This window comes from Lytechinus variegatus, chromosome 5 (assembly GCF_018143015.1).
Source record: "Lytechinus variegatus isolate NC3 chromosome 5, Lvar_3.0, whole genome shotgun sequence".
NCBI classification, from domain to species: domain Eukaryota; kingdom Metazoa; phylum Echinodermata; class Echinoidea; order Temnopleuroida; family Toxopneustidae; genus Lytechinus; species Lytechinus variegatus.
In genome coordinates, this window is record NC_054744.1 from 37,188,488 (window position 1) to 37,214,680 (window position 26,193).

The 26,193-nt window shown below is 37.2% G+C and overlaps 1 protein-coding gene across 1 annotated transcript in view; it reads left to right on the top strand.

The window, feature by feature from the left end:
- LOC121416061 (MAM and LDL-receptor class A domain-containing protein 1-like) overlaps positions 1 to 26,193 on the top strand; it is a 27,277-nt gene continuing 1,084 nt past the window's right edge. Inside the window, exons 1-19 of the mRNA XM_041609505.1 lie at positions 1 to 575; positions 9,152 to 9,334; positions 11,447 to 11,715; positions 12,338 to 12,425; positions 13,107 to 13,253; positions 13,683 to 13,951; positions 14,359 to 14,449; positions 14,802 to 14,966; positions 15,517 to 15,785; positions 16,700 to 16,790; positions 17,453 to 17,647; positions 18,390 to 18,664; positions 19,076 to 19,166; positions 20,157 to 20,357; positions 20,536 to 20,795; positions 22,566 to 22,627; positions 24,597 to 24,757; positions 25,169 to 25,446; positions 25,894 to 25,984. Coding sequence (XP_041465439.1) covers positions 500 to 575; positions 9,152 to 9,334; positions 11,447 to 11,715; positions 12,338 to 12,425; positions 13,107 to 13,253; positions 13,683 to 13,951; positions 14,359 to 14,449; positions 14,802 to 14,966; positions 15,517 to 15,785; positions 16,700 to 16,790; positions 17,453 to 17,647; positions 18,390 to 18,664; positions 19,076 to 19,166; positions 20,157 to 20,357; positions 20,536 to 20,795; positions 22,566 to 22,627; positions 24,597 to 24,757; positions 25,169 to 25,446; positions 25,894 to 25,984 — 3,262 coding nt within the window. The 5' untranslated portion in view covers positions 1 to 499. The remainder of the gene's footprint in view (positions 576 to 9,151; positions 9,335 to 11,446; positions 11,716 to 12,337; positions 12,426 to 13,106; positions 13,254 to 13,682; positions 13,952 to 14,358; positions 14,450 to 14,801; positions 14,967 to 15,516; positions 15,786 to 16,699; positions 16,791 to 17,452; positions 17,648 to 18,389; positions 18,665 to 19,075; positions 19,167 to 20,156; positions 20,358 to 20,535; positions 20,796 to 22,565; positions 22,628 to 24,596; positions 24,758 to 25,168; positions 25,447 to 25,893; positions 25,985 to 26,193) is intronic.

Sequence of the window (26,193 nt, forward strand, 5' to 3'; positions counted from 1 at the left end):
CTGGGTTCATGGTCGAGGAATTGAGCTTAGCCTCCTGGCCTATAATCATCGGGTTTGCGTACATGTGTGTCGAGTAGTCTTAACCCTCAATACCCCTCCACCAGATTGACACCAATTAAACAGCACCTCCTTATTGATACCACGCATACACTTGTGACAGTAGCATGTCGTGGGTCAAAACTCCCTGTTTTGAGGCTAAATCGGGGAGACAGGGTAATAGGAGGATTAGCCGACCCTCTGCTGGGGTACGTCTGGGACGCAAATAACTCTCCATCCTCCTCTCATCCTCATCCGCGGTCACCAATGTCAAATTACAGGGGGCGTATACCAGCTTGCTCTTATATACCAGTCAACAAGTAGTACCGAACACTGGTAGCAGGGCCCTCGGAAGTTAAAATGTTCTGCAATCTGAACATTCTTTCATTTGTGCTTTCTTGATTCATCTTCGGTGTGGAATCTTTTATTTTCTTTGGATAATAGCTTACATTGTGCTTTCATTATGGTTTTGTGTTATCGTATCTGTGCTGTTTCATGTTCGATCAGTTTAGTCCTCGCTATGCTGTTTGTGTCGGGAGGTAAGTTGTGTAGAAATATGTTTATATTCATTATCAGGTCTACTCATTATGCTCACGTAGCAATAAATAATATGTCTTACGAATATCCGCAACTTTATTAATGTCTTTTGTATGGTAACAAAATACTAGCCGTATGCAATAATCCCCCCCCCCTCCCCTCCCAACACATACGCCCACTAACTATATTTATACCATGGTCATGATGGTGGTTGCCGGGGGTGGTTGTTCTCCTGGAGCTGGAGATAGTGATCCTGGTGGTAGTTCATGGTGGTGGAGGAAGTTGTAGATGTGAAATTGACGTGTTTCCAATGCGGTTTACCATACTTTGACAAAAAAGCCTACCTTTTTTCCCTCACGGTTATATGGCTTTTGACATCTCGGCATGCATGTGTAACATATAGCTTAAAATATATTGAATGAACCTGTCTTGAGTCTCATAAGTTATTTTCCATGAAATGATTATCAACCGGGTTATCAACCTCCATCTCCGCTCAATTGATCAATATAAGTGTTTTTGTTCTGTCATTTTCATTGAAGTCGTGTAGGACTAGATAAGATAAAAACATATACCCGCATACTACCCCGGGTATGCTACATACTATTCCTGCTTGGAGCAAATGTTACTTGATTTCCCCGTTGACGAGTCCCTGACCTCACAACCTTATCGCAGATTGATTCACTCATCAATAAGAAGTCTGACAAACCGGATCTCAAATGTGAATGAGGTATAAAATCTTTCTCTTATTTTGTATAGTTTGCCTCGGAAAACACCTTGCTGCAATAGATAGAGAGGTAGATTATGCATTGATTAAAGTCAAACTTTGTCTTTATAGCCCCACCCCGAAAATATTTATTTATTTAGTTTATTTATTTGATTAATAATGATAACAATCAACGGTATGTATTTAGCGCTTATTACAAAGAATGTTTCATATTTATCTATTTTTTTTTTATTTCATTTATTCATTTATTTATTTGTCTTCTAGAGGATATCTCCATCAGTATTCAATGGCGTATCTAATAATGTTTTTTTTTAAAACAGCACTGGGGACCTGGGATATGAGTAAAATTTGATCCGCTGAAATTATTCAATGCCCATGCAAACTAAAGTTTGTTGCATGGGCAAACCCCTCACTGGGAGGAAGTGGTCTGAATATGCAAACTTTTGTATAGAATGTCTCTCTAGTTCAAGTTTTATTTCATCAACAAAACTTAGAGCCGACTTTAATGTGAAGAAGTTCAAGTCCCACTTCGAATATATTCAGGTCGTGTTTAATTTTGCTCCGAAGTAATATTGATCTACAATAGTTGTAGGTATATATAGAGGGTCTATAGTGCCCCAGGCCCGGGGGGGGGGGCAGATGTGAAACTCCATCAATAGCCCCGGCAACCTTCATTCGTAGGCACGCCCATTGGCCATTATACTACCGGGCTATTAAAGGTCAAGTCCACCTCAGAAAAATGTTGATTTGAATCAATAGAGAAAAATCAAACACAATGCTGAAAATTTTTCCAAAATCGGATGTAAAATAGAAAGTAAAGACATTTCAAAGTTTCGCTTATTTTTAACAAAATAGTTATATGAACGAGTCAGTTACATCCAAATGAGAGAGTCGATTATGTCACTCACTATTTCTTCTGTTTTTTACTTTTTGAATTATACAGTATTTCAATTTTACGAATTTGACGATAAGGACCTGCTTGCCTGAAGCACAAAATGTTAAAATAATGGAATTCCACGTGTTCAGGGAGAAATGAAACTTCATTTCACATGACAATGACGAGAAAATAAAAATATTTCATATTTCATATAATAAATACAAAAGAAATAGTGAGTGAGTGCTGTCATCAGTTCCTCATTTGCATACCGACCGAGATGTGCATATAACTGTTTTGTGAAATGAAGCGAAACTTTAAAATGCCATAACATTCTTATTTTACATCCGATTTCGATGGAATTTTCAGTGTTATGCTTGTTGATTTTTTCTCTTTTTATTCAAATCAAGTTTTTGTTGGGGTGGACTTGTCCTTTAATGATTCCTTAAAAGGGGGTTCCGCCCCCTTGATATCTAAGATCTGATGCCAAAAAAGAGGCCAAGAATGTTTTTAAAATGTTAAAAATAACAGTTTTAGAATTGAAAGTGATAGCTATGTATATGCTGTAATAATGCAAAGAAATTCGAGAGGACTTTAATCACCCTTGTTTATCGAAACAATGATTTCGGGCATTATTCTAACAAAGTGATGATTATACTGTACATCTAAAATGGGTTTAAATCCCGCATCTTCATATTTGTTTCAGATATACATGTATAAGTCTTACCATGTACCCTACCATCACACTGCATGGATGATAGATAAAGGACAAGTCCACCCAAAAGTTGATTTTAAAAAAGGAGAAAAATCCCACAAGCAAAACACTGAAAATTTCATCATAATCGGATGTAAAATAAGAAAGTTATGACATTTTAAAGTTTCGCTTCATTTCAAGAAACAGTTGTATGCACATCCTGGTCGGTATGCAAACTGGCAGACTGATGTCATCACCCACTCGTCTTTTGTATTTTATTATATGAAATTTTCTCCTCCTTGTCAAGTGAAACAAAGTTTTATTTCTCCTTGAACATGTGGAATTGCCATTATTCTAACAGTTTATGGTTAAGTTAGGTGGGTCCATATCGTCAAATCTGTAAAAAATGAAATATTGTATTATTTAAACAATAAAAATACAAAAGAAATAGTGAGTGATGGACATCATCGACTCTCATTTGCATATCGTTGGGTTGTGCATTGAACTGTTTTGTGAAAAATAAGCGAAACTTAAAATGTCATAACTTTCTTATTTTACATCCGATTTTGATGAAATTTGCAGCGTTATGTTTGTTTGATTTTTCACTATCGATTCAAATCAACATTTTTCTGGGGTGGACTTGACCTTGAAGTTTTCTTTCAATATAGACACTAGACTAGAGGGGTTTTTTAAAATCATATTTTATTTCTTCCTAATTATACATAACATGTAAAAACAATGAATGACACAAAATAATTTACACAATTGAATCAGAAATTCAGAATTCATGCAAAAACAATTCAATATATTCATCGGCGGATCCAGGGGGGGTGCGCAGGGTGCGCGCGCCCCCCCCCCCTAATATTTGAGCGGCGCCGAAGGCGCCGCTCAAAATAAAAAAATAAAAAAAGTAAAAGAAAGAAAAGGCGCCGCTTGAAAAATTAAAAATAAAGGAAAGAAAGGGAAAAGGCGCTGCTTAAAAAAAAATTATACACTGATATAACATTAGCAACAGTAAAGGAAAGACTATCCCCAGCAAAGCGTAATCATATCATCTTCCTTATTTTTTCTTTTAACTACCCTTTACCCAACAACTTCGCCGGTAGCAGTGCGCTGCCTGCATATAACTGGCGCCAATCAAGAATAATCAGCGCCACCTTAATCTAAATCGTCTCCGGACAAGACTAATCAGCGCTATTTAGTTATAAATCGGCGCCAGTCAAGAAAAATCACTGCCAGAGTCTTTACCGGGGTCGATCAAGGATAATTAGCGCCACCTAAATCTAAATCGACGCTGGACAAGAACAATCGGCGTCATCTGGTTATAAATCGGCGCCGGTAAAGAAAACTCGGCGCTGCCTGAGTTCTTAACCGGCGCCGATCAAGGATAATCAGCGCCACCTATATCTAAATCGGGGCTGGTCAAGAATAATCAGCACCACCTGGTTAAAAATCGGCGCCAGTCAAGAATAATCGAGGCCTCCTGGTTCTAGATCGGCGCCAGTCGATTATGGATTGCCGCTGCCTGAATCTTACGTAACGTCGGTAAAAATAATCAGTACTACTTGTTTAAATCGCGGCGCCGGTCAAGACAAATCGGCGCTGCCTTTGTCTTAACCGGCACCGCCTAAATTTAAATCGGCGCCGGTCAAGAATGATCAGCGTCCCCTGATTTCAATAAATAAGCGCCGGTAGAATAATGAAGAAGGGCCTATTGCTAACCAAATCTAGATCGGCGCCGCGGTCAAGAATGATCGTTTTGCCCTCCCCCAATAATTCCGCATGTGCAAAAACAATAAGATGGTAATGTTACACAGAAATCAGCAAACGAGATTGAGCTACACAACTCGTTCTTTATTAAAAATCGTGCTCAAATTATCCGCTTTTCAGATTGGAACATAAAAATTTTCAGCTCGCGCTTCGCGCTCGCATCACTTCTGTAGCAAAACCCCATACTTTTCATGATTAAATAGGTGAATAGAATGTCCCGTTTTTAGTTCTGAACCTCAAAAGAACTCCCGCTTCGATTTGCAATAATCTTTTGTTGGATATAATCTTGTTCTTTATTAAAACGTACATTAAACTGTAATGTTTTCAGATCGAAAAATCACAATTTTAAGCTCGCGCTTCGCGCTCGCATTAATTTGTCGGTGAAATATGTGTCTCTATCTCATGAGTCATGTATATCTATATGAGTCATATATATATATATATATATGCATGTGTGTGTGTGTGTGCGTGTGCGTGTTTTGACAGGGTCAGGCATTACCCCTTTTTCTTTTTCAACATTTTCTTTTATGGCGCCGGTGAAGTGCAAAAATATGTGCGCCGCTCGGCAGTGCGCCCCCCCCCCCTTTCGCCAAAAGCTGGATCCGCCTATGATATTATTCCAAAAGTAAACTAAGAATCTGTACACATTTCTTCACAATCTATAATTACAAGGGAATAGTAATACAAAATATATTCTTCTAAAAATCTCTCTGAATATGATCATAAAACACAAACATACTTTAAATCTATAGATGAATTTCAAGTTGAACATAATTTTACAATACCATGAAATCAAAATTATTTCCTGATGATGATGATGGGTTCTTGTAAAGCGCAGGTATCCGCCTTATAGTTGGCGCTCATGGCGCTTGCTAAAAAATAGGAAATATATCACAAATTTTTACGTCTTCAAACAGTGCTTAGGAACATCATTCAAAATCATTTCCTTATTGGTAATTACATGTACATATGAATTCTAAATATTACGTAATCGAATAACGATATTCTGAATGTCTATTAGGCATTATATTTTGATAATTGTATCAATGATTCATTGCTTTCTGCAACCATAAAATGTGTTTATTGAGTTTGCTCCTTTTACAACGTGATTTCAGAACCAAGAAAATCGAGAAGTGAAGGTGTAAAATAATCAAACGCGACAGTTAGTATATTCCTCACAGATAAGTCACTTCTAATTTCCATATATGAACTCCCAGAAGACCGTCAATAGTCTTGTTCTTTAGGAATTAATTTTGAATTATTTTTTTATTGAAAACTTCTGCGCTTCGCGCTGAAGGTGGTAGGTACTCCCTCCTTTTCCCACCCCAATGACTAACACAATAACTTGACAAGTTTGATTATATTCCTATTTCATAATTAGATGACATTGACTATGTCGAATAAGTTATTCTGACACAGTAGCGCAGGGGGGCCGGGTGAGCAAAATCGAAAAAATCGTCCGCCATAAAATTTGACACGCAAAAAAAAAAGGTCTTTAACCAAAAATAAAGGATTTCGTACCAGAAAAAAAAATGGACAAGCAAAAAAAAAGGGTCTTCAACTTCAAAGGAGGGGGCCACTGGTGGCTCGTCATGGATCAGTTGTGGCTCGTCAGGGGGCAGGGATACGTCCCTTGCATGGGTTGTGACTCGTCAGGGGGGGGGGCAGACTGCCCCCATAGGTACGCTAGTGTTCTGACACGAATTCCACATTTAAAAAAATAACGATCAATTGCAGCTTTAACATGTTTAAGCTTTCTTTTCCAAGGGAGAAGAATATTTAGGGCTGGGAATATCCTCCTCTTTGCTCGAATGGAAAAAATCTTTAGACACATGAACCTACTCATGCTATCTGAAACTAAATGATGAATGGAAACTTTATGATTAATGAACAGGTATCAAACATCCTGTCGGATCGTTTAGTGTTTTTTTTTCATTACTTTCATGCTAACGTTATCTTATTTCATTCAATCATAATATGATTGCTTGATACTTATGTCCTGCGTACATAATATATATACAGTTTCCTAAATAATTATTATTTGGTGAACAAAGTCAACCAAATCATTCCGATCTGAACAATTTTGAGATTACCTTTCTGATTGTACCCCCTTTTTTCTTCTTCTCCTTCTTCTTTTCATTCGTGTTATTGTATTGATATTATTATTAATTATCATTATTTATTATTATTATCATCATCATCATCATCATCATCATTATTATTATTATTATTATTACTTTCAGTATTTTTTCCTGTCTTCTGTTTTTTTTTCTTTCTTATCATCATTTTCGGTTCCTTCTTCAATTATTCGATAAAAAAGAAGGATAGGAGGAAGAGCATTCAGGTTTGCTTTCTCCTTCAATTTCAAGGAATGCGGATGGGAAATATACGTGAAGGTCTTTTTCTTGTACTCACGGTTCATTTTGAGGGATTGATAATGGTCCACAGATAACTAATAGAGAGAAAAACGGGAAAATATCTTGTGCAGAATGTTGGAATGATAATATTACAAGGGTGTTGGAAAGCTCATGCTACTACTAAAACTTCAACCGGATCGACGAATATACATTCCATAAAATTGTATTGGTACTGAGTGGCACACAAGCTAACATTTGACCTGCTTAGAGTAAAAACATAAGAAGCAAATTTGTTGAGTTCGGGTCATGTATGCCACCCTTGGGAGTTTAACGATGGAAGAGAGGGAGAGAGAAGAGGAGAATGAGAGGGAGAGAGGGACTTGGCCAGAGGTAGAGAAGGGATCGGATGGAATGGATTTGAAAATGAATTTAAAAATACAAATGAGGGGGTTCTCTCTCTGTCGTTTACTGTTATTATTATTTCCGTGTTTTTAATTTATTGATAGACCTTTCAGTTCTTTGAGGCTGTATGCAAATATTTTTTTATCATTACGTTTTGTGTAAAATTAGTTTATTGATAATTCAACTTTTTATATATTGTTTTGTTAATTCAGATACCAATTTTTATTCATCATTTTCTTTCTTCTTTTTTGTTATATCTAGACATAAGTGTATTAATTCCTATTATCTATTCTCATGCATATATCATTTTATTGACTCTGGTCTATGTCGTCGCACGGGTTTTTATCATTTTCTCCCATTTTCTATATTATAATATAGAAAATGTTCACTATATATAGTGAACTCTTGAGTGGGTAAAAAAGAGCAGGTGTACAGAGACATGTGATTATCATATGTATAAGAATAGCTTTATGGTATAAGTATTAAGTAAAGAAGAAAAAAGAGAAAATTGAGAGTTTTAGGGGGCTTGTCAAATTTCATCGAGACAAAGTGATCATAATGATAATAATATGCAACAGTTAAATTGCGCTTATACACTCTAAAAAATGAAGTGCTAATTTAGCTCTTAAAGAGCGTGTATAGTGACTGCACTTCGGAGTGCTGATTTGTCTAGTTCAAATTTGAACGAGACAAATCAGCACTCCGAAGTGCAGTCACTATGCAGTCACTATACACGCTCTTTAAGAGCTAAATTAGCACTTCATTTTTTAGAGTGTAGTACAGCTAAATGTTTCTAAGCGGCATGGCGCTGGGAAGAATTTGGGGGTTTTGCGTGTATTATTCTCCATAGGCAGTACCATCAGGTATTCTGGAAGGTGTGTAAAAATTGAGGAAAAAATGAAGCAAAAATGACCTCAATTTTGTAGTAAAATCCTTTTTTTTTTTGCTTTTTTTTTGCTTTTCAAATTTTTCGTGACCAATTGGACCTCAATTTTCGTAGAGAACCCCCCCCCCCTTTTTTTTTCAAATTTACATCCGCACCCCCGGTAAACAAAAATCGTTCCCGAGGCCCTGCTCAGCGGTACATAGTTTTATGACGGCTATTGCATAACGATAATCTGATCAGGTGCCCAAGCAATTAGTCAATTAGTGAACCCCTTCCTACTAGGTACTCATCTATTACACCCGGATAGAGAGTAGTAAATGTAGACTAAAGGACGCGAGTGCCGCTTTTGGATTCGAACCCAGGATCTTGTGGTTCAAAGTCTGGGGACTTGCCCATTTAGCCACGACACCCCCACTCTACCTCCATAAAAACCCTTTGCGTAGTCAAGGACCTATTTATTGACACCCCCCCCCCCCTACGTACAATATCTTTCTGAATGAGGGTAGCAGATTTGAAGAATAAAAAGTAGACGATCGAGGGGGGATAGGAGGGGGAAAGAGGAGAGGGTTAATGACTTAGAAACAGATGAGAAATAGGGGGAGGTGGAGGCAGGAATAACTTAGGAATAAGAGGATGGTGAAGAGGAAGCAAAGGTTGAAAAGAGAGAGGAAAACAGAAGAAACAAACAAATGGAGAAGGTAAGTGGAAAGGAAGAAGGGAAGAGAGAGAGAGTATGGGAGGAGAAGAAAGGAAAAGGGGAGGGAATGGAGGAGGGGGGATGAAGATGAAATGGTGGAAGGGAGGAGTGGAAGAAGAAGATACATGACTGTGTGAATTGATCTTATATTTTTTTTTTATCTTTATACATTAGGTCATGGTCAATCCGATGTTGACTCAAACCCTATCTTCTCGTGTAACTATGAGAATGAAACAGATCCATTCTGTGGTTACATACAAGATGCTCTGGATGATTTTGATTGGACGAGACATGCTGGTAGTACAGCTACAGAGAATACAGGACCAAGGTTTGATCATACCTACGGATCAACAGAAGGTAAGTATCAACAGTTGTAGTTACTACAGTGATGGATCCAGGCGGGGCGTAGGGGATGCGCTCCTTTATATTTTGAGAATCACCCAAAGATAATTTGTGATAAATGATATAGCAGTTATTGTCTTTTGTGCCTATTTTTTCTTCTAAATTTGCCCCTCTCATAATCCGAAATCCTTTACTCAACTATTGTAGAAGAAAGGGATGAAAGAGAAAAAGAAGAACATAATTTATAAAAGGAATAAGAAGCAGAAAAAGAGGAGGAAATTTAAAGGTTGTAGTGGCGGAGCCGGGGGTGCAGGGGGTCCTTGCATTAATTATTGTTTAGTAAGGTACTCATCCTTTCAGGGTTAAAAAATGCTTAGAATGTCAAGTTTTCAGGTGGGAATATCACAAGGTTTAAGCTCGCACTTCTCGCTGGCATTAATCTACTGGTGAAATACGTATCCTATACTTTTGTCAGTGTACAGCGCGTCCCAAAAAAAATGTCCCTCTGACATAGGACTGAATTAATTCTAAAATGTGGTAGGATTCTCAAATAAATGTTCATGAGTAGAAAGCTCATTTCATGTTCTAACTTTCATGAAAATTTCATTGGTCGCGCTTCAGCGGTTTTGAATACACACTCTGTTACGTAACAGTGGTGCATTTTAGCTCATTCCAAGTTTGCAGCATTGATGCATTTCTTCATTGTCTATGGCATGTTAACCCCCATTCTTACATCCAGGATCTGAGCAGGGATAATTCCCTAATCATATCTAGGCTCATCAAATCATAAACTTGAGCATGTTCAGAAGGACACAAAACATAAAAAATTAAGTTTGTTTGATGATTGATAAGGGGAATCAGTGCAACAACTTGAAAGAAAATGTGAATGATGGATGAGTAAAATAAGCGGAAAAGGGGGAATCAATAAGTTAATCACCCTTTGCAAAAAGGAACTATACCAAAGAAAATTTAGACTTTTTCTTTTAAAAAGTTACACTGAATTATTGAACCTGACCTCAGTAGCTAATTAACTAAAAAAAAGTAATGAAAACAAAAATGCAGTATTGTTGGAATTATGCATGAAACAGACATGACCCGTTGTCTCAATCATTGTGCATCTCCCGTTTATCAAACATGAAATGAACTGTCAAATCATGTTTTTGCCCTTCTGAACATGCTCAAGGTTGCGATTCAGTGAGCCTGGTTAGATCATGGAGATTTCCCTGGTCAGATCAGGGAATTCCTTGGTCAGAACAAGGAGATAGAGGTGATATTTCCTTGGTCAGAATGGTCAAAGGGGGTTGATATGCAAGAAAGTGCAGAACACAAAGCAGTGTTGCATGCATATAAACTTGGAATGGATTGAAAAGCACCACTGTTACAAAATAGGCTGTGTATTCAAAACCACTGAAGCGAGACCAATGAAATTTTTATAGAAGTTAGAACATGAGATGGACTTCCTATATCCATACATTTCATTGAGAATAATTTTTATTTTTTGAAGTTATCAAGCCGCATATCAGAGGGACATTTTTTTTGGGACGCGCTGTATATCAAAAGATTTCAGATCGCCGTTTCGCGCTCGCGTTAATTCTTTATAAGAAAGGCCTGCTCAGAATGTTAAGTTTTTGTCTTTTTACAAGAAATTTCCATAAGTTTGAGCTCGCGATTCGCGTTCGCTACATTTCGCAAGGATGCCCTGTTAACAGTAATTAGCGCCATAATTGAACAAAAAGCAAGTTTTTACAACTTCAGATTTGATTTTTTACCCCCAAAATTAATCAGAAATCAGTTCAAGAAGGCTTTGCTCAACTTAATTACTACAAAACACACAACTACACGCAGATGATAATCTCAGGGTGAAAAGTATTTGGTTTGCACAAATATGCCAATGTTGACATATAGGCCTACTAAAGTGCCCTTTCGAGCTACCCCCCCCCCCCTCCTCCCCCCCCCAAAAAAAAACACACCTAAAATGCGTTCCGCCACCCCTGGGTAGTACCGTACTAGTTAATAACTGTTGAGATACACTGACATGAACAAAAGAGATGATGATAAATAATAACTGTTGAGATACACTGACATGAACAAAAGAGATGATGATAAATCCTTCTTTTCTTAAAATAGGTTTCTATATCTACACCGAATCATCCCGCCCACGTACCGATGGCCACATTGCCCGTCTTCTCTCTCCTGTGATGCCGCCATCGACCACGCCCCTCTGTTTAGCATTCTATTATCAGATGAACGGTGAGGACATCGGGAAGCTCCGAGTTCTCCTCCAGATCGTCAACGGTACAGATGACCCGACGCTGCTCCAGCAATGGAGTGGTCATCAAGATAATAAATGGCTGAAATCTGGGATCACCATCCCGCCTCAGGCACAAGATTACCAAGTAAAGCTTGTTTGTATTTATATTTTTATACTTATAATGCATGGGAGAAATCTATCTCATGCATTTTACCACTGTAGATGTATAGACCTCAGTATTTACATGTAGCAATTATTAATACTGACTGTGATGAGGAAAAACATGCGAGGCACCAGCTACGAACGAGATGCATATTTTTAAGATCTTATTTTCAGAACAAATATTATCAAACCAATATAACGTTTAAATGTAATCAAAGACATTAATATTTCTATCCATTCATTGTTATTTAGATCATACAAACAATTACCCATCCTTTCATCCAAAGTTATCTACCTAATATCCAGCCTATATTTTATATACTCAGTGATCCAATACTAAACAGAAGACCTGGTGGGTGTTTCATAAAGCTTTTAGTAAGTTAAGAACGACTGGTGATCCTTTCTTGTGGAAAATGGTATATTCATTGGCGATGGTTAAGCATGTACGAAAGGATCACCAGTCGTTCTTAAAGTCGCCCTTAACTTACGAATATCTTTATGAAACGGCCCCCTGGTTACCGTCCAGAATATATGATCACTTGTTAAAATATAGTGCAATTCATTGCAATGTAATAACCCATTAGAATTGGCTTTCATTTCTTTAGATTGTACTTGAGAGTGAGGTTGGAGAGAGCTACAGAGGCGATGTAGCAATCGATGATTTAATGATCCTTGATAAAGTGTGTCCTCTAGGTAAGTACATCTTTAACCCCAACTAATGGATGTAACCCCAAAACAGTGGTGGTTACATCCATTGTTCATGTTGAAATTGATCTCAGGGTAAAACGGACTCGATGAATCATGATAGTACGAGGCCTGAATCTGCATTTTTTTCTTTGGGGGGGGGGGGGGTTGAGGGCAAGGTCCGACCACATCCTATGATTGTTCAAGTAGTATTTAAATGAAGGGAAATAGAGAAGAAGAGCAAAGCAGATTAATATTAGTCCTGTAACTCTATAATACCCTAGTAATCTAATAAAGAGAAACTAAGTCATCTTGTCCTCCCTATAAAAATAATCTGGGGTTGGGGTTCATTTGTGTTGTTTTATTCCCAGATAAATCACTGATGATTATGTTACAATAAAAAACAAAAGACATAGTGAGTGAAGGACACCATCGACTGTCTCATTTGCATATCACTGAAATGTGCATGCCACTGTTTTGTGAAAAATAAACAAAAGTCTATGTCTTAACTTTCTTATGTTACATTCTTAACTTTCTTATTTTACATCCGACTTTGATGAAATTTCAGCGTTGTGCTAGTTAGATTTTCTATGACTTTAAGCCTGCAATCAAATACAAATATGCTATACAATCCTGATGATTTGATGATCTATTGATGGGCTGGATTCCATATATATTTTACTTACACAGACAGCCTTATCTGCGATTTTGAGACAAGAAATCTATGTGGATTCATTCAAGATACAACTGATGACTTTGATTTCTGGTGGATTTCTGGCAGTACGGGTTCTGGAAGGACCGGTCCAAAGTCTGACAACACATATAAGAATGCAAGCGGTAGGTTGAGAAATTACATCACTTAGAACCCACCAAATCTCATTAAATAGAATTAAAACACTTATGGAGCTTTGTTGAACCCAACAAGCTTCTATATTTTTACAGCCGCGGCTAATAACATATTAAGCAGCTCTGTGTAAGCAGATGGCATGCAAAACAATAATGTTGAGTTCCTGATTTCAGGGGAGTATTTCATAGATATTCATCTGACAAGTTGTCAGATCATTCTTTCCCTGATGTTGATTGGCTGAGATGCATTGTTACTATGGTAACTGTCGGATAAAATGAGATTTGTCGGATTAAACGTCCAACATTTCCTTTCATGAAATGCCCCCAGGTTGTTTATTATTGATATATGTTCTATCAGACATCGTAATCGTTTAGGATCCTGTATGAAATTGGTTATGTATTCTGTGGTTTATTTGAAAGGGCACTATGTGTTCATCGAGGCATCCGTGCCACAAAGACAAGGCCATGTTGCTCGTTTGATCTCGCCGATGATGGCGGGCCACGGTGGTCGACCATCCTGCATGATCTTCTATTATCACATGTACGGAAGCCTGATGGGTGACCTCAATGTCCATATCAAAAACTCAACCTCAGACGACATCGGTGACCCAGTGTGGAGTATTTCGGGAAATCGAGGCGATCGATGGCGTGCAGCAGAAGTTATAATCACCACGCCCTACGATTATCAGGTATCAATCCCTTGGCTATTGGAACCTGACAGTCCCTCTACAAAGCCTATGGGAATTACAGAATCCAGTAGTGACTGGTTGATTTTAATTCTAAATTGTCTACTTCTCAATAGATTTATTAATGGACTTTCCAAATCCAAGAAATGCCAAAGAAAAATCATACCCTTCTCACTCATGTATGACCAAACAAATTACTGTAATCTACATGTATTTTAACACAGGTGTTTGTCAATGAAAGGGGCAAAATCTCTGACCAAGCAATTGGCCAAAAGATTTTGCTCAAAATCTTATAGCAATGTTTTGATTTGGGAGCATACACTTTATATTTTGATTACATGACCAATATACTGGTAGATATTATGGTTGATAATTGTGCACCCATTTTATTCCTTTGTTTTTTATTTCAGGTTATATTTGAAGCGGAGAGAGGGGAAACATATCGAGGCGATATATCCCTAGATGATGTCAATATTACGTTCACCGAGTGCCCCGGAAAACGTTAGTATAACTGGATTCTTAAAGTTTCAGAAAACAGATTTTTCATGTGAAACATGCAGCGTTAACCCTAACTCAGGGAACCTGGAAAGACTGGAAGAGGGAATGCTAAATATTGAATGGCATATTGAAACAGGATAATGGTGAGGAATTATATATAATCTGGAACTAAGATTTCAAAAGGTTTAGACTTTGCTTAAATCAAATGTTGTAGAGCCATTCTGTCTTGCATGCCATCAGATTTGTTCATCACATAGGCTATGGATTACTGCATTTACCAAGTAGGGGGTTTGCACAAGGTTTGTAAATCTATAGGCCTATGTGATTTGTAATTTCTATTTATTTTAAATTTCAGATCACGTCAAGAACTTCAGCAGTGTGAGCTGTGACTTTGAGGAAGTTGAAATCTGTTACTATGAGCAGAATAAAGATGATCAATTTGATTGGACCTGGTCTAATCGGGGTACATGGTGGAGATTTACAGGACCTCAGGTTGACCATACACTTGGAAATGAATTGGGTAAGGTCTACCAGATTACATGGTAAACTGCTGATTCATTTCTTTTTCTTACTCTCACACTCCCTCACTATTCTTCTTTATCTTCTCTTTATTTGTTCCTCCATTTCTTTTCAAATTTTTTTCTCGCTTTCTCTATCACTTGAAAAGTCATAGCTTGGCTTTAACCCTTTTGCTTAAGAAAGCACCACACTTCCTTAATTTACGAGAAACTAGTATTGTTAAATATATATTTACATAATTCATCACTTGAATTAAGTCAATTGAGTTCAATTTTAATTCATATATCTAACATTTCATTTGGGATCACTTACAAATTCTAGAATAAAATGAAAACTATTCCATTGGCATTGTCATGTAGAGTTGCATGGGGTGTCAAGGTCTAAGTGGTTTATACTCTTGTCTTTCAAGCCGAGGGATGTGTGTTCGATTCCAAGCCATGACATGTGTCTTTCTATTATATTATTATTATTAAAAGTTTTGGTTACCTGCATTGTACCATTAACAACTAAATAAAGGTTATAGGGCTCTCATTTCACCCATTATTTCTCAGGATTTTTTATGTACATTGAGGCGAGTTGGTACACACCTAGAAATGGTCGAGCACGCCTGACATCACCCGACGTTCCCGCCCAGAGGAGACCATCATGCCTTGAATTCTGGTATCATATGTATGGTACGGATGTCGAAGAGCTTAATGTCTACATCATGGATTTAAATGGTATCTTGCCAGGACAACCTGACTGGACCCAGAGTGGTGACCAAGGCGATTTCTGGCATCGGGCAACACTTACCATTAATAAGATCAATAGGCCATTTAAGGTGAAAGTACTTTGGTTTTTGATGAAAATCAGTGAACATGTTTTTATGATCGTACCGATTCAGCTATATTTTATATCAAAGCATATCAAAAAGTTTGATCCATGAAATTGCAGTACAGGTTGAGAAGAAGGCCAATGTGCCCAAACGAAGGTTTTGATCCGTGATACAATCATACCAAGTTACAATAGTAGTTCATATCCCATCTAAAAGAATGTATCATAGTGATTTTTGAAGAACATGATTAGTAGATCCAGGAAACCCCAAATCAGTCATTCCCCCTCTTCCCCTCCTTTTTCTCAGGTGGTCATCTTGTGCATTCCTGATATTTCAGGAAAATGATCATGATTAAAGAGTTCATGCCGTTTTTGGATATTCGTTGATTTTTTTCTGAAACATATGCAATCAATGGTATGGTACTATCCCTAATGAAATACTGGAGGCCTATGTTTCAGGAAAAATCTTCCCTAACATTTCCGACAGAGGGTTCTGAAGGCTTGTGCCATCCCATTGGGTTATTGCATATTACCATTCCAGAAAATGGTCCCTTGATTTCCTGAAATGTCAGGTCCAGTTAACCTGACCTTTGTATACTTGGCTAATAATAAAAAAAAACATCAGGTAAATTGGGCCCAAATATTTGTATACTAGTACTTGACTGATAATTTTTACAAATTGGACCAGGCCTTTCGGGAATTTAGGGGTCTTTTTCTTGAATGATCTGATTACATGATTGCTTGACCAAACATGTTAACCTAATATGATGACATGAGTTGTTCTGGATTGGGTTACTGTAAAGAATGGTTATTTCAATATCATCTAGGCACTGAACTTCAGGCAAAGTCGTAGTGATATCATCCCTTGAAGACAATCCTATATGCAGTAATATTATTTATTACATTCTATTTTTGATAAAGATTGTATTTGAAGGAAAGAGAGGGGTATCTAGAAGAGATGACGTGGCTCTCGATGATATCCAACTCTATAAAAGCAGAACCTGTCCGCCATGTAAGTATATTCTCTGATAATATTTAAAGAAATAAAAATTAATCTGCTAGCTTTCCAAGGGTGTTTGTAAGATTATACAAAGCAAAGTGCAAAAATATAAGCCTTCAGATTTTTCATGATATATTTACAAACTATCCCTATCTTTATATAATTGTAGTTTCACCTACTAATGCCAAAATATACTGTACACATTGAAAATATGTTTTGCTGTTTATATTTTGATCAATATGTGCATATTAAGCTCAGCAACTGAGACAAACATGTGGTCATACAACTTTTTGAACATCTTCATGAAACAGAATGTGTTATGAAATCACTGTAGATGTGCAAAAAGAGATTCTCAGCACAAATGCAAGGAATTGATCTATGCATGTAAAGCATAAACAACCAATAACACTCGTATCTCTACAAATATGGTCCAGGGCAGATTTCCAATTGGAAGTTTTGATGTCATTAGTAGCTACTGGCCATTGCATTTGAAATACAGAAAGGGGTTTACAGAGTATAAATACATGTCTTTTGGAACCATTTGTACAACTAAGAAAGGGGCTTTGTTGGGTTCTTCTATGTGAGATATGAAATGACCCTAAAATAACACTAAACCTGGAAACACTTTGTATTTTCATCATATATGACCTTTATTAATGATTTTCCTTGTGCAGTTACCACTGATCTACCACCTGCAACCACCACCCCGCGTCCTCGGAGTGACCTTCACTGTACCTTTGAACAGGATGACTGTGGCTTCATCCAGGCTTATGATGATGTCTTTGACTGGGCTCGTCATCAGGGTACAGTAACATGGAGGTGGTGGTTCGAAACGGTACATAAGGACCACACCCGAGGAGACAGTCTAGGTATGACCTCATTATTTACAAAGATATGTTTGATGGTGATACAAAAGTAAATGCCCCCCCACAAAGAATATCTACAAATTGATAAGTGATATTTTTATTATTGCTTAGAGGGTTTATTCAGGAGATGAAATTGAGAGAATATTCTGATACGGCTTGTAGTGATGATAATTGTTATCATAATGATCATGGTCATGATAATGGTGATGATGATGATGCTGCTGCTGGTGATGATGATGATCATCATCATGATCATGGTCATGATAATGGTGATGATGATGATGATGATGCTGCTGGTGATGATGATGATGATGATGATGATAATGATCATGATCATGATCCTCATCATGATGATGATATTGATGATGGTGATGATGATGATATTGATAATGATGATGATAATGATGATGATAATGATGATGATATTGATGATATTGATGATGGTGATGATGGTGATGATGATGATTATGATGATGATGGTGATGATGACGATGATGATGATGATGATAATGATGATGATGATGGATGAAGATGGTTATGATATTGGTATCAATCAAGGTAGTGAAACAGAAGTATACATTTTTTTTTATTCTAAGACTGATTCTAATAATAGCATGATGGTGTGATGGTTAACATTGTCATTTACTTTTTAAGACATTGTGTTGGGGTGGTGAATTTGTTGTTTAATAACTTAGCATAAATGACACATCTGACCTATCTTTACATCCTATTTTTTTAAAACCAGGTCATTTTATGGTCCTCCAGATCATGGAATGGTGGAATCACTTGAGCAACGATTTTGCTCGAACGCTGACCCCTCTTCTCCAGGGTTCTCCCAACCAACGTTGTCTCTCGTTCTGGTTTATTCTCAATGGAAGATTGGCAGATTTCTTGAATGTTTACATCGTAAAACATGGACAGACATTGGCCTTTGACCCCGACCTCGTCTTCTTTGGTGATCATGGTCTCGAGTGGCAACAAGCATTTCTTGACATTCCACCCTCAACCTATCCCTTTTACGTGAGTTTGCACTATGCATTTTCTTACTATATCTGTAGGATTATTCTCATTTCCATTAACTTATTTTACTTTTAAATTACATTATGAAACTGTAGATTATTCACTCTATAAAATAACAGCACAGAGTTTGTAAAGTGACTGCATTTCCAAGTGCTGATTTAATCATTCAGATTTGAAGTAGAAAATCATCACTCTAAAGTGCAGTCACTATGCAAGTTTTGTGAGTGCTGAATTAGAAATTCCTTTTCCCAGTGTTCATTTGACAAAACAGCTACCTTTTCATTGAGTCTGCTTTTTAGCAGGACTAATACTGTTACCATTTAGTGAACATTTTTCCCCTTCTCTTGCTAAGTCAAAATTGATTATCACACATTTTTTATGTTAACTTTCAAAATCATGTTTTTTTTTTAGATTGTCTTTGAAGGAACTATTGGTTATATGTGGGCAACAACAGAAACAGCAATTGATGACGTATTTCTTCTCAACCAAAAGTGCATCAGGCGTAAGATTTCATCTACTATTTTCCCCATTCTTCCCCCACTTCTCTTTTTTTCTCTCGGATATCATCATTAATTTCATCCAATACCACAATTTTATATTAATTAACAGCAAAATGTTACAAAATAATGATAAAAAGAAACAAAGCAGTCAATAAACAAACATACTTGTACACACAATAAGAGTAAAGTTAACAAAGTACAAAACATTGTTATATCAAAAAGTGAAGGGAAAAACAATTGCCTGCGGCTTATCAATCTTGGGTTTCTCCCAATCGATGTATTTTTTTACTGGACTGCATGTGTACTTCTTAGAATACTCTGATTATAATGCTATTGATATGCTTGTATTGCTTTCAAATGACTGAGGATCATGTATGCTCTCTGAAATATTCTGCCTTTTGAATCTTTCAAACAAGCCAATGGAAACCGAAAATTTCAGAAGCACATTGGCTCTGTTTCATAAACCGTATAAAATCAGTCCAAAATGCTGGCAATTAATCCCAAAAAAATCCATGAAAATCCATAATTTATTGTTCAAAATAGACATGCCATGAAATACTCTGAAAATTTGCTTTGCCCAATTGATCGTGGGCCCGGCAGCCACCGTGCAGCGCCAGATCGTCGAGGCTCTATCCCTATAATTGTTGAACGCCAAACAGGGTAGCAGCAACTTCCCTCTTTTAACGTCTTTTGGTCTGACGCGGCCGGGGTTTGAACCCCCGACCTCCCGGTTGTGAGACGAACGATCTACCAACTGAGCCAACACAACTTTTGTTTGGCCAATCAAATTGCAGGAGTTCAGGAGCTTATAATAGTAAATTGTATTCACCATTGATTGAGAGCGAAATACTTAGGGAAAAAGAACATTCAGTAAAACCTTCCTCTGCCAATCCAACAACACAACATGAATAGCTTGTATCTGTAACTGATAGCTTACAAATTGATAACAAACTTTACAAAGGCATACTTGGGTTTATTTATTTCTTTTACAGCTACACCAACGACTCAACCAATCAGTGCTGATTGCAACTTTGAAGATGGGCAAGGAGATGGGATGTGCAACTATATACAGAAGGATGAAGAGGAATACTGGTGGCAGCGTCCTCTTACGTTCCGATGGCAACGTAATGTTGGCAGAACATCAACTATAAACACAGGACCACCTTATGACCATACCTTCATGAATTCATCAGGTGATCCATAATTCGAGTCTCTTTTTACTTGATTACTTCCTTTGCATCTCTGTGAATCAAAGCATTTACTGCATGATCGACAACATCTTTTTTACACTCCTCCTCCCTCTCTTTTTTCTGTCTTTTTCACTTTATCTCTTCTTCTGTATTTTTTTTGTCTTCTAAAAACCATCTACAGGATACTATTTGTTTGCAGAGGCATCACAACCTCAGCGCCCTGGTGATAAAGCCCGTATTACTACCCCTCCTCTTGCCTCTTCTGGTGAACGCATGTGTCTGCAGTTTTTCTATTTTATGACTGGAGATGAGATTGGCTCACTGACAGTGTACTGGAGTGCTCCGCGATTTGAAGAAAAGTCTATCTTCCAGGCAACCAAGTTGGCAGATCGCTGGCAGTCAGCATACGTGGAGATAAAAGACATTGTAGATGACTATCAAGTAATTATCCTGACAGAATAGTACACGTTTTGTTTATTAATAGGTCATTCAATATCTTACCATGGTTTGCTCTTTCTTCTTATTTATTTTTAGTAATAAACCAAGCAACATTATCTTTAAATGATATCAGTAGTCATCCTTTGCGCCTTAAGAATATTGACTATAGGCGCCGCTTTTCCGACGGCGACGGCGGCGGCGGCGGCGGCGGCGGCGTCAACATCAAATCTTAACCTGAGGTTAAGTTTTTGAAATGACATCATAACTTAGAAAGTATATGGACCTAGTTAATAAAACTTGGCCATAAGGTTAATCAAGTAATACTGAACATCCTATCAGAGTTTCATGTCACATGACCAAGGTCAAAGGTCATTTAGGGTCAATGAACTTTGGCCGAATTGGGGATATCTGTTGAATTCCCATCATAACTTTGAAAGTTTATGGATCTGATTCATGAAACTTGGACATGATAGTAATCAAGCATCACTGAAAATTTTGTGCAAGTTTCAGGTCTCATGATTAAGGTCAAAGGTCATTTAGGGTCAATGAACTTTGGCCAAATCGGGGTATTTGTTGAATTACCATCATAACTTTGAAAGTTTATTGGTCTAGTTCATTAAACTTGGACATTAGAGTAATCAAGTATCACTGAACATTCTGTGTGCATTTCAGGTCACATGACCAAGGTCAAAGGTCAATGAACTTTGGCCGAATTGGGTGTATCTGTTGAATTACCATCATAAATTTGAAAGTTTATGGATCTGATTCATGAAACTTGTACATAAGAGTAATCAAGTATCACTGAACATCCTGTTCGAGTTTCAGGTCACATGATCAAGGTCAAAGGTCATGTAAGGTCAATGAACTTTGGCCATGTTGGGGTTTTTTTGTTGAATAACCATCATATCTCTGTAAGTTTATTGGTCTAGTTCATAAAAAGTGGACATAAGAGTAACCATGTATCACTGAACATCTTGTGCGAGTTAGAGTAGTATTCAAAGTCAGCACTGCTGCTATATTGAACCGCGTGATGCAGGTGAGACGGCCAGAGGCATTCCACTTGTTTGTTAAATTGGTATTACCGATCAATTATGATACCATCTATGGTTATATATACACTGGCATGTATGTTGTTCATCCGTTACCTGAACCCAGGCCATCAAAATGATATTATGGATGTTTGTTCCTCTTAGGGGGTGCTGCACGAAAATATTTTCAATCATTTGCAAATATTCTGTCGCAATTTTGCAATTAATAGATAAATTGTATCTACAGCCAATCAGATTACACTCTCGTTCTTGTAAGAAGCAGATTAGCAATTGCTTGCAAATTTACATTCAAATTATAGACACATGACTGATTTAGGAACCAAAAATAGACTTGCAATTGATCACAAGTTTTGTGCAATGCCCCATTATTATATTACTGTCAAAGTGACATCGAAGGGATGCAAAGCCACCCAGTAAAACTGGCAATGCCATTCAAGCCTGGTGGGTCCCTCCCTAACTACCATGCTGGCAATCAGGTGCAATGATCCAGCACCATTAAAACGATACCATCATCCTTAGTGGCCTGTTTGTCTCATACTATGTAGAATATCAATAAGTTCACACATTATGTGGCAGCGGTGGGATGTGAACCCTTACCGTCAAAATGTCATATAATCACTCCTCTCTTATAGTTGTGTATGATCCAAATGTTCTAGTTAAGCTCCTTCAAACCATTTTCCATTAATCCTGAAAGTATTCCTATTATTTTTTAACAAACTTTCAGATAAGTTTTGAAGCAGTGGTTGGCTCAGGAAGTCAAGGAGATATTGGAATCGATGACATCAGGTAAATAACATCTTTTAAATTGTCATGAAAAGTTTAAGTGTTCTGATGTTGTGCATCTCTGTCTGTAACTTTCATTTCACCAAGATTCTTCTTCCTCAGGTTCAACATGAATGTTTTGAAAATCAAATACCTAGTTGAAAGGGAAAACCACAATTAAATCGTTGCACGCACCACGAACCGTCCTCTCTGCACACTTCGATGCGAAAGTTCGTTAGGCATAAAACGCATTTAAAGAAAAGCTTTTTTAAAACCAGCAATAAGTGCAACTCAGGCGCGGATCCAGGAGGGGGCCGAGCCGGCCCCGGCCCCCCGTATTTTTTGACAACCTGCAGAAAAAAGTGTACTTTTTACCTTTATAGAAACTACGAAAAAAGAAAGGAAAGTAAGAAAAGGTATTATACTCATGATGTGTAATTTACAGCCTCTTAACGGCCGGCTCGAACCCGAAAGGAAACAAGAAAAGGGTGAGGGGAAGAATTGGAAAATATACGTTATTTAAAAATTTTCGCTCGCGCTTTGCGCTCGCATTTCCTGTGTGATGAATCCCATTCAATAGGATAAAAGACACTTAATATATCCAGTTCTGAAATCAATTTGTATACAATATTTTAGCTCGCACATCAAGCTTTTATTATTTAGTTGATTTACACAAATTGTTATTTCAAATGCACGCTCGCATTGTTTTATTTGTGAGATACCTATCCTCTTTGGAAATTCTTTCCAAAAATTGTCAAAATGCTCCTTTATCATGTCAGTATATCAAAAAATTAAGCTCGTGCTTCGCGCTCGCATGTAATTGTTTAAGACACACAGCTTGTTCTTTATTTAAATAAATACGCGCTCAGACTGTCCAGATTTAAGGTCGGAATATCAAAACTTTTGAGCTCGCGCTTCGCACTCTCATTAATTAATTGGTGATTATGTATCCTCTTCATCAATCACTAAAAACTCCTAATTGAGTCCCTTTTCACGTTACTATAATGAAATTTCGCTTCGCGCTCGCTTTGTTTAGTTGAATACTTAAATGATCAGAATCTTCAGTTCTAAGGACATAAAATATCAAAGAATTTTAGCACGTGCTTCGCGCACGCATTAGATATTTAGACAACACGAGATACCTTATCTTGTTTATAACAATAAAATCTAACATATACTTAAGACTTCAGTCTTTTGTTAGGACTACCCCTGAACCCCCCCAAAAAAAAAAAACCACATCAGATTATAGCGGCTAATCGAGAAAATGTTGATGAAAATATTTTTTCGCCCCCCCCATCGACGAAAGCTGGATCCGCCCCTGCAACTACAATGATAGCAAATTATTTACCGGTGTCTTCGTTCGATTTACGTTCTAAAGTTTCATACCGTATCTTTATATTTTCTTGAAGTGAATTATTTACGCTACAGTGGGCATTGTAACAGAGTAGACGGTTTGTGGTGAAATCGTGAGGCCCGATAGCGCACTGTATCTTTTCCAGAGAGGATGGTTCGTGGTGCGTGCGACTAAATGTTCTGTTTCAATTGTTATAACCCCCAAAACACTGGGCTATTTCAACACTTCACCCTTCCCCTATTATATCATAGGGATAGTCCATGAAACTTTGTCCTGAGAATTTTCACACCTTTTTTCCTCCAAATCTTTGTAGGTTTAAAACATACCATGAACAACATTTGTTGTTCATAGGCCATATAGGTTTTTTTTTTTAAAGTATATAATTTCACTTAATTATTCTTTTGTAAATTTTCTAATGTATTGCCCTCATATACAGCCTAAACCAGTTGTTGCCTAGTCTGTTTCAATAATGCAAACTAAAGAACTAACTATAGAAAGTGTTATGTAGATAAAATATTAGAAAAGTATTTGCCAATTAATCCCATCATCTCAGGATTTAGTGAATAAAATTTTTAAAGTCAGTCACTTTAACTGGGGAAGGACTTTGTTTGATTTTACTGCTAATCTTCTTGTTTTAAGATTTCTCCGCCAACCATGCGGTGGGTTTGAGCCAGAGAGCATGTGTGGGTTTGACAAGGATTTTGAGACTTGTTTTTATCGTCAAGGAGATGCAGATTTGTTAGAATGGATTTGGTATGACAGCTTGAGCTTTGACCCGTCTCCTTTCACTAATTCCTCAGGTGAGCTCTACAGGTATTAACTTAAGGTTCTCCCATTTATACATCACCATCACTAACATTGTAATGATACAAATATCAACCGTGGCCGTAATAAGTGATGATGATGATGATGATGATGATGATAACGATGTTGAGGACATTATAATGATTGTAATACCAATAATAATGATATTGAAATTATATCTATCAAGGCAATGGTAATAAATAGGGAAAGTAAATCATGATTATACTGGTAGCACATGTTGTTAGTTCTTAATGTGTTAGTGATATTGGCAGCTTATACATTGGCTATACTTGGATGATGTGGTAAGTGATTGGGGAACGAAGGAACTTTGACATATTAATATTATTAAAGTTGGTCCCATACTATCGTCACTTATGGTGTTTATGACATTATATTCTGTTTTTTAGATCCTGTAGGTTCATTCTTATACATCAAAGGTGATACCAAAGTTCCGAGTGACACAGCAGTCCTCTACCCGCCCAGGATTCCAACAAAGGCCATAGACCACTGCCTGTCATATGATGTAACTGTTCAGAATGACCCTGCTATGAAGCTTGTAGTTGCTCTTGAATATCAGAACTCGACCTGGAGGTCCTTGCAAACTGTCAACACCACCAATGCTCCAACATGGACTCACTTTGACTTGAATCTTGATTTGAGCCTCTTAGATAAAGACTTATTTCAGGTATTGTTTGATGAATATGCATTGAAATGAATCCACTAATTTAATCCTGGCCAATAGCCCTACATAATTTGAAGTGCATATAAAGTAGGACTGAAAAAGCTAAGAGTTGGCACATCAGATAGTCTAGGTTGACAAGGTGGTGACACAAATTTCTATTGCACGGATCTAAAGAGGGCAGCTGTCCTTAGTTTTGCTTAAGATTTTGCATGGTGCCTTCTTTTCAAAACAGGTGCCACTCCCTTCATTTTCAGTGAAAACATTTTCTTTATTTACAGAAAAAATATATTACATTTTGTTTGCCCCTCTTTTATGAAATTCTGGTTCGACCCCTGTGCTGCTAGACTCCTATACTAGTTAAACTAGATATGTATTTATAACCTTCCATTTTAAAAATAAAAAAAACACCTTTTAATATTACTTTGAAAATATTCTTTTATCTTCTCCCAGATCAAATTCATCACATACTTTGGCAACAATAAGACTGATGGAATAATTGCTGTAGATAACATCACCATTTCACAAGCCAGTTGCAACGTGGGTAAGTTATTTCTCGGAACTTCAATGTGTTTTTTTAATTCACATTACTGATACCATATAAAAGTGCCATGGCAAAGTGATAGTCATATGTTATCTGCAGAGAGGAAAGCCAAATCATATTCATAATTTTACAAATACTCGTATGTATGTTCTTCTTGTCTATTTTGAATTGGAGTCTCTTTGATCTATAATTCCAAAAATGACTGATAA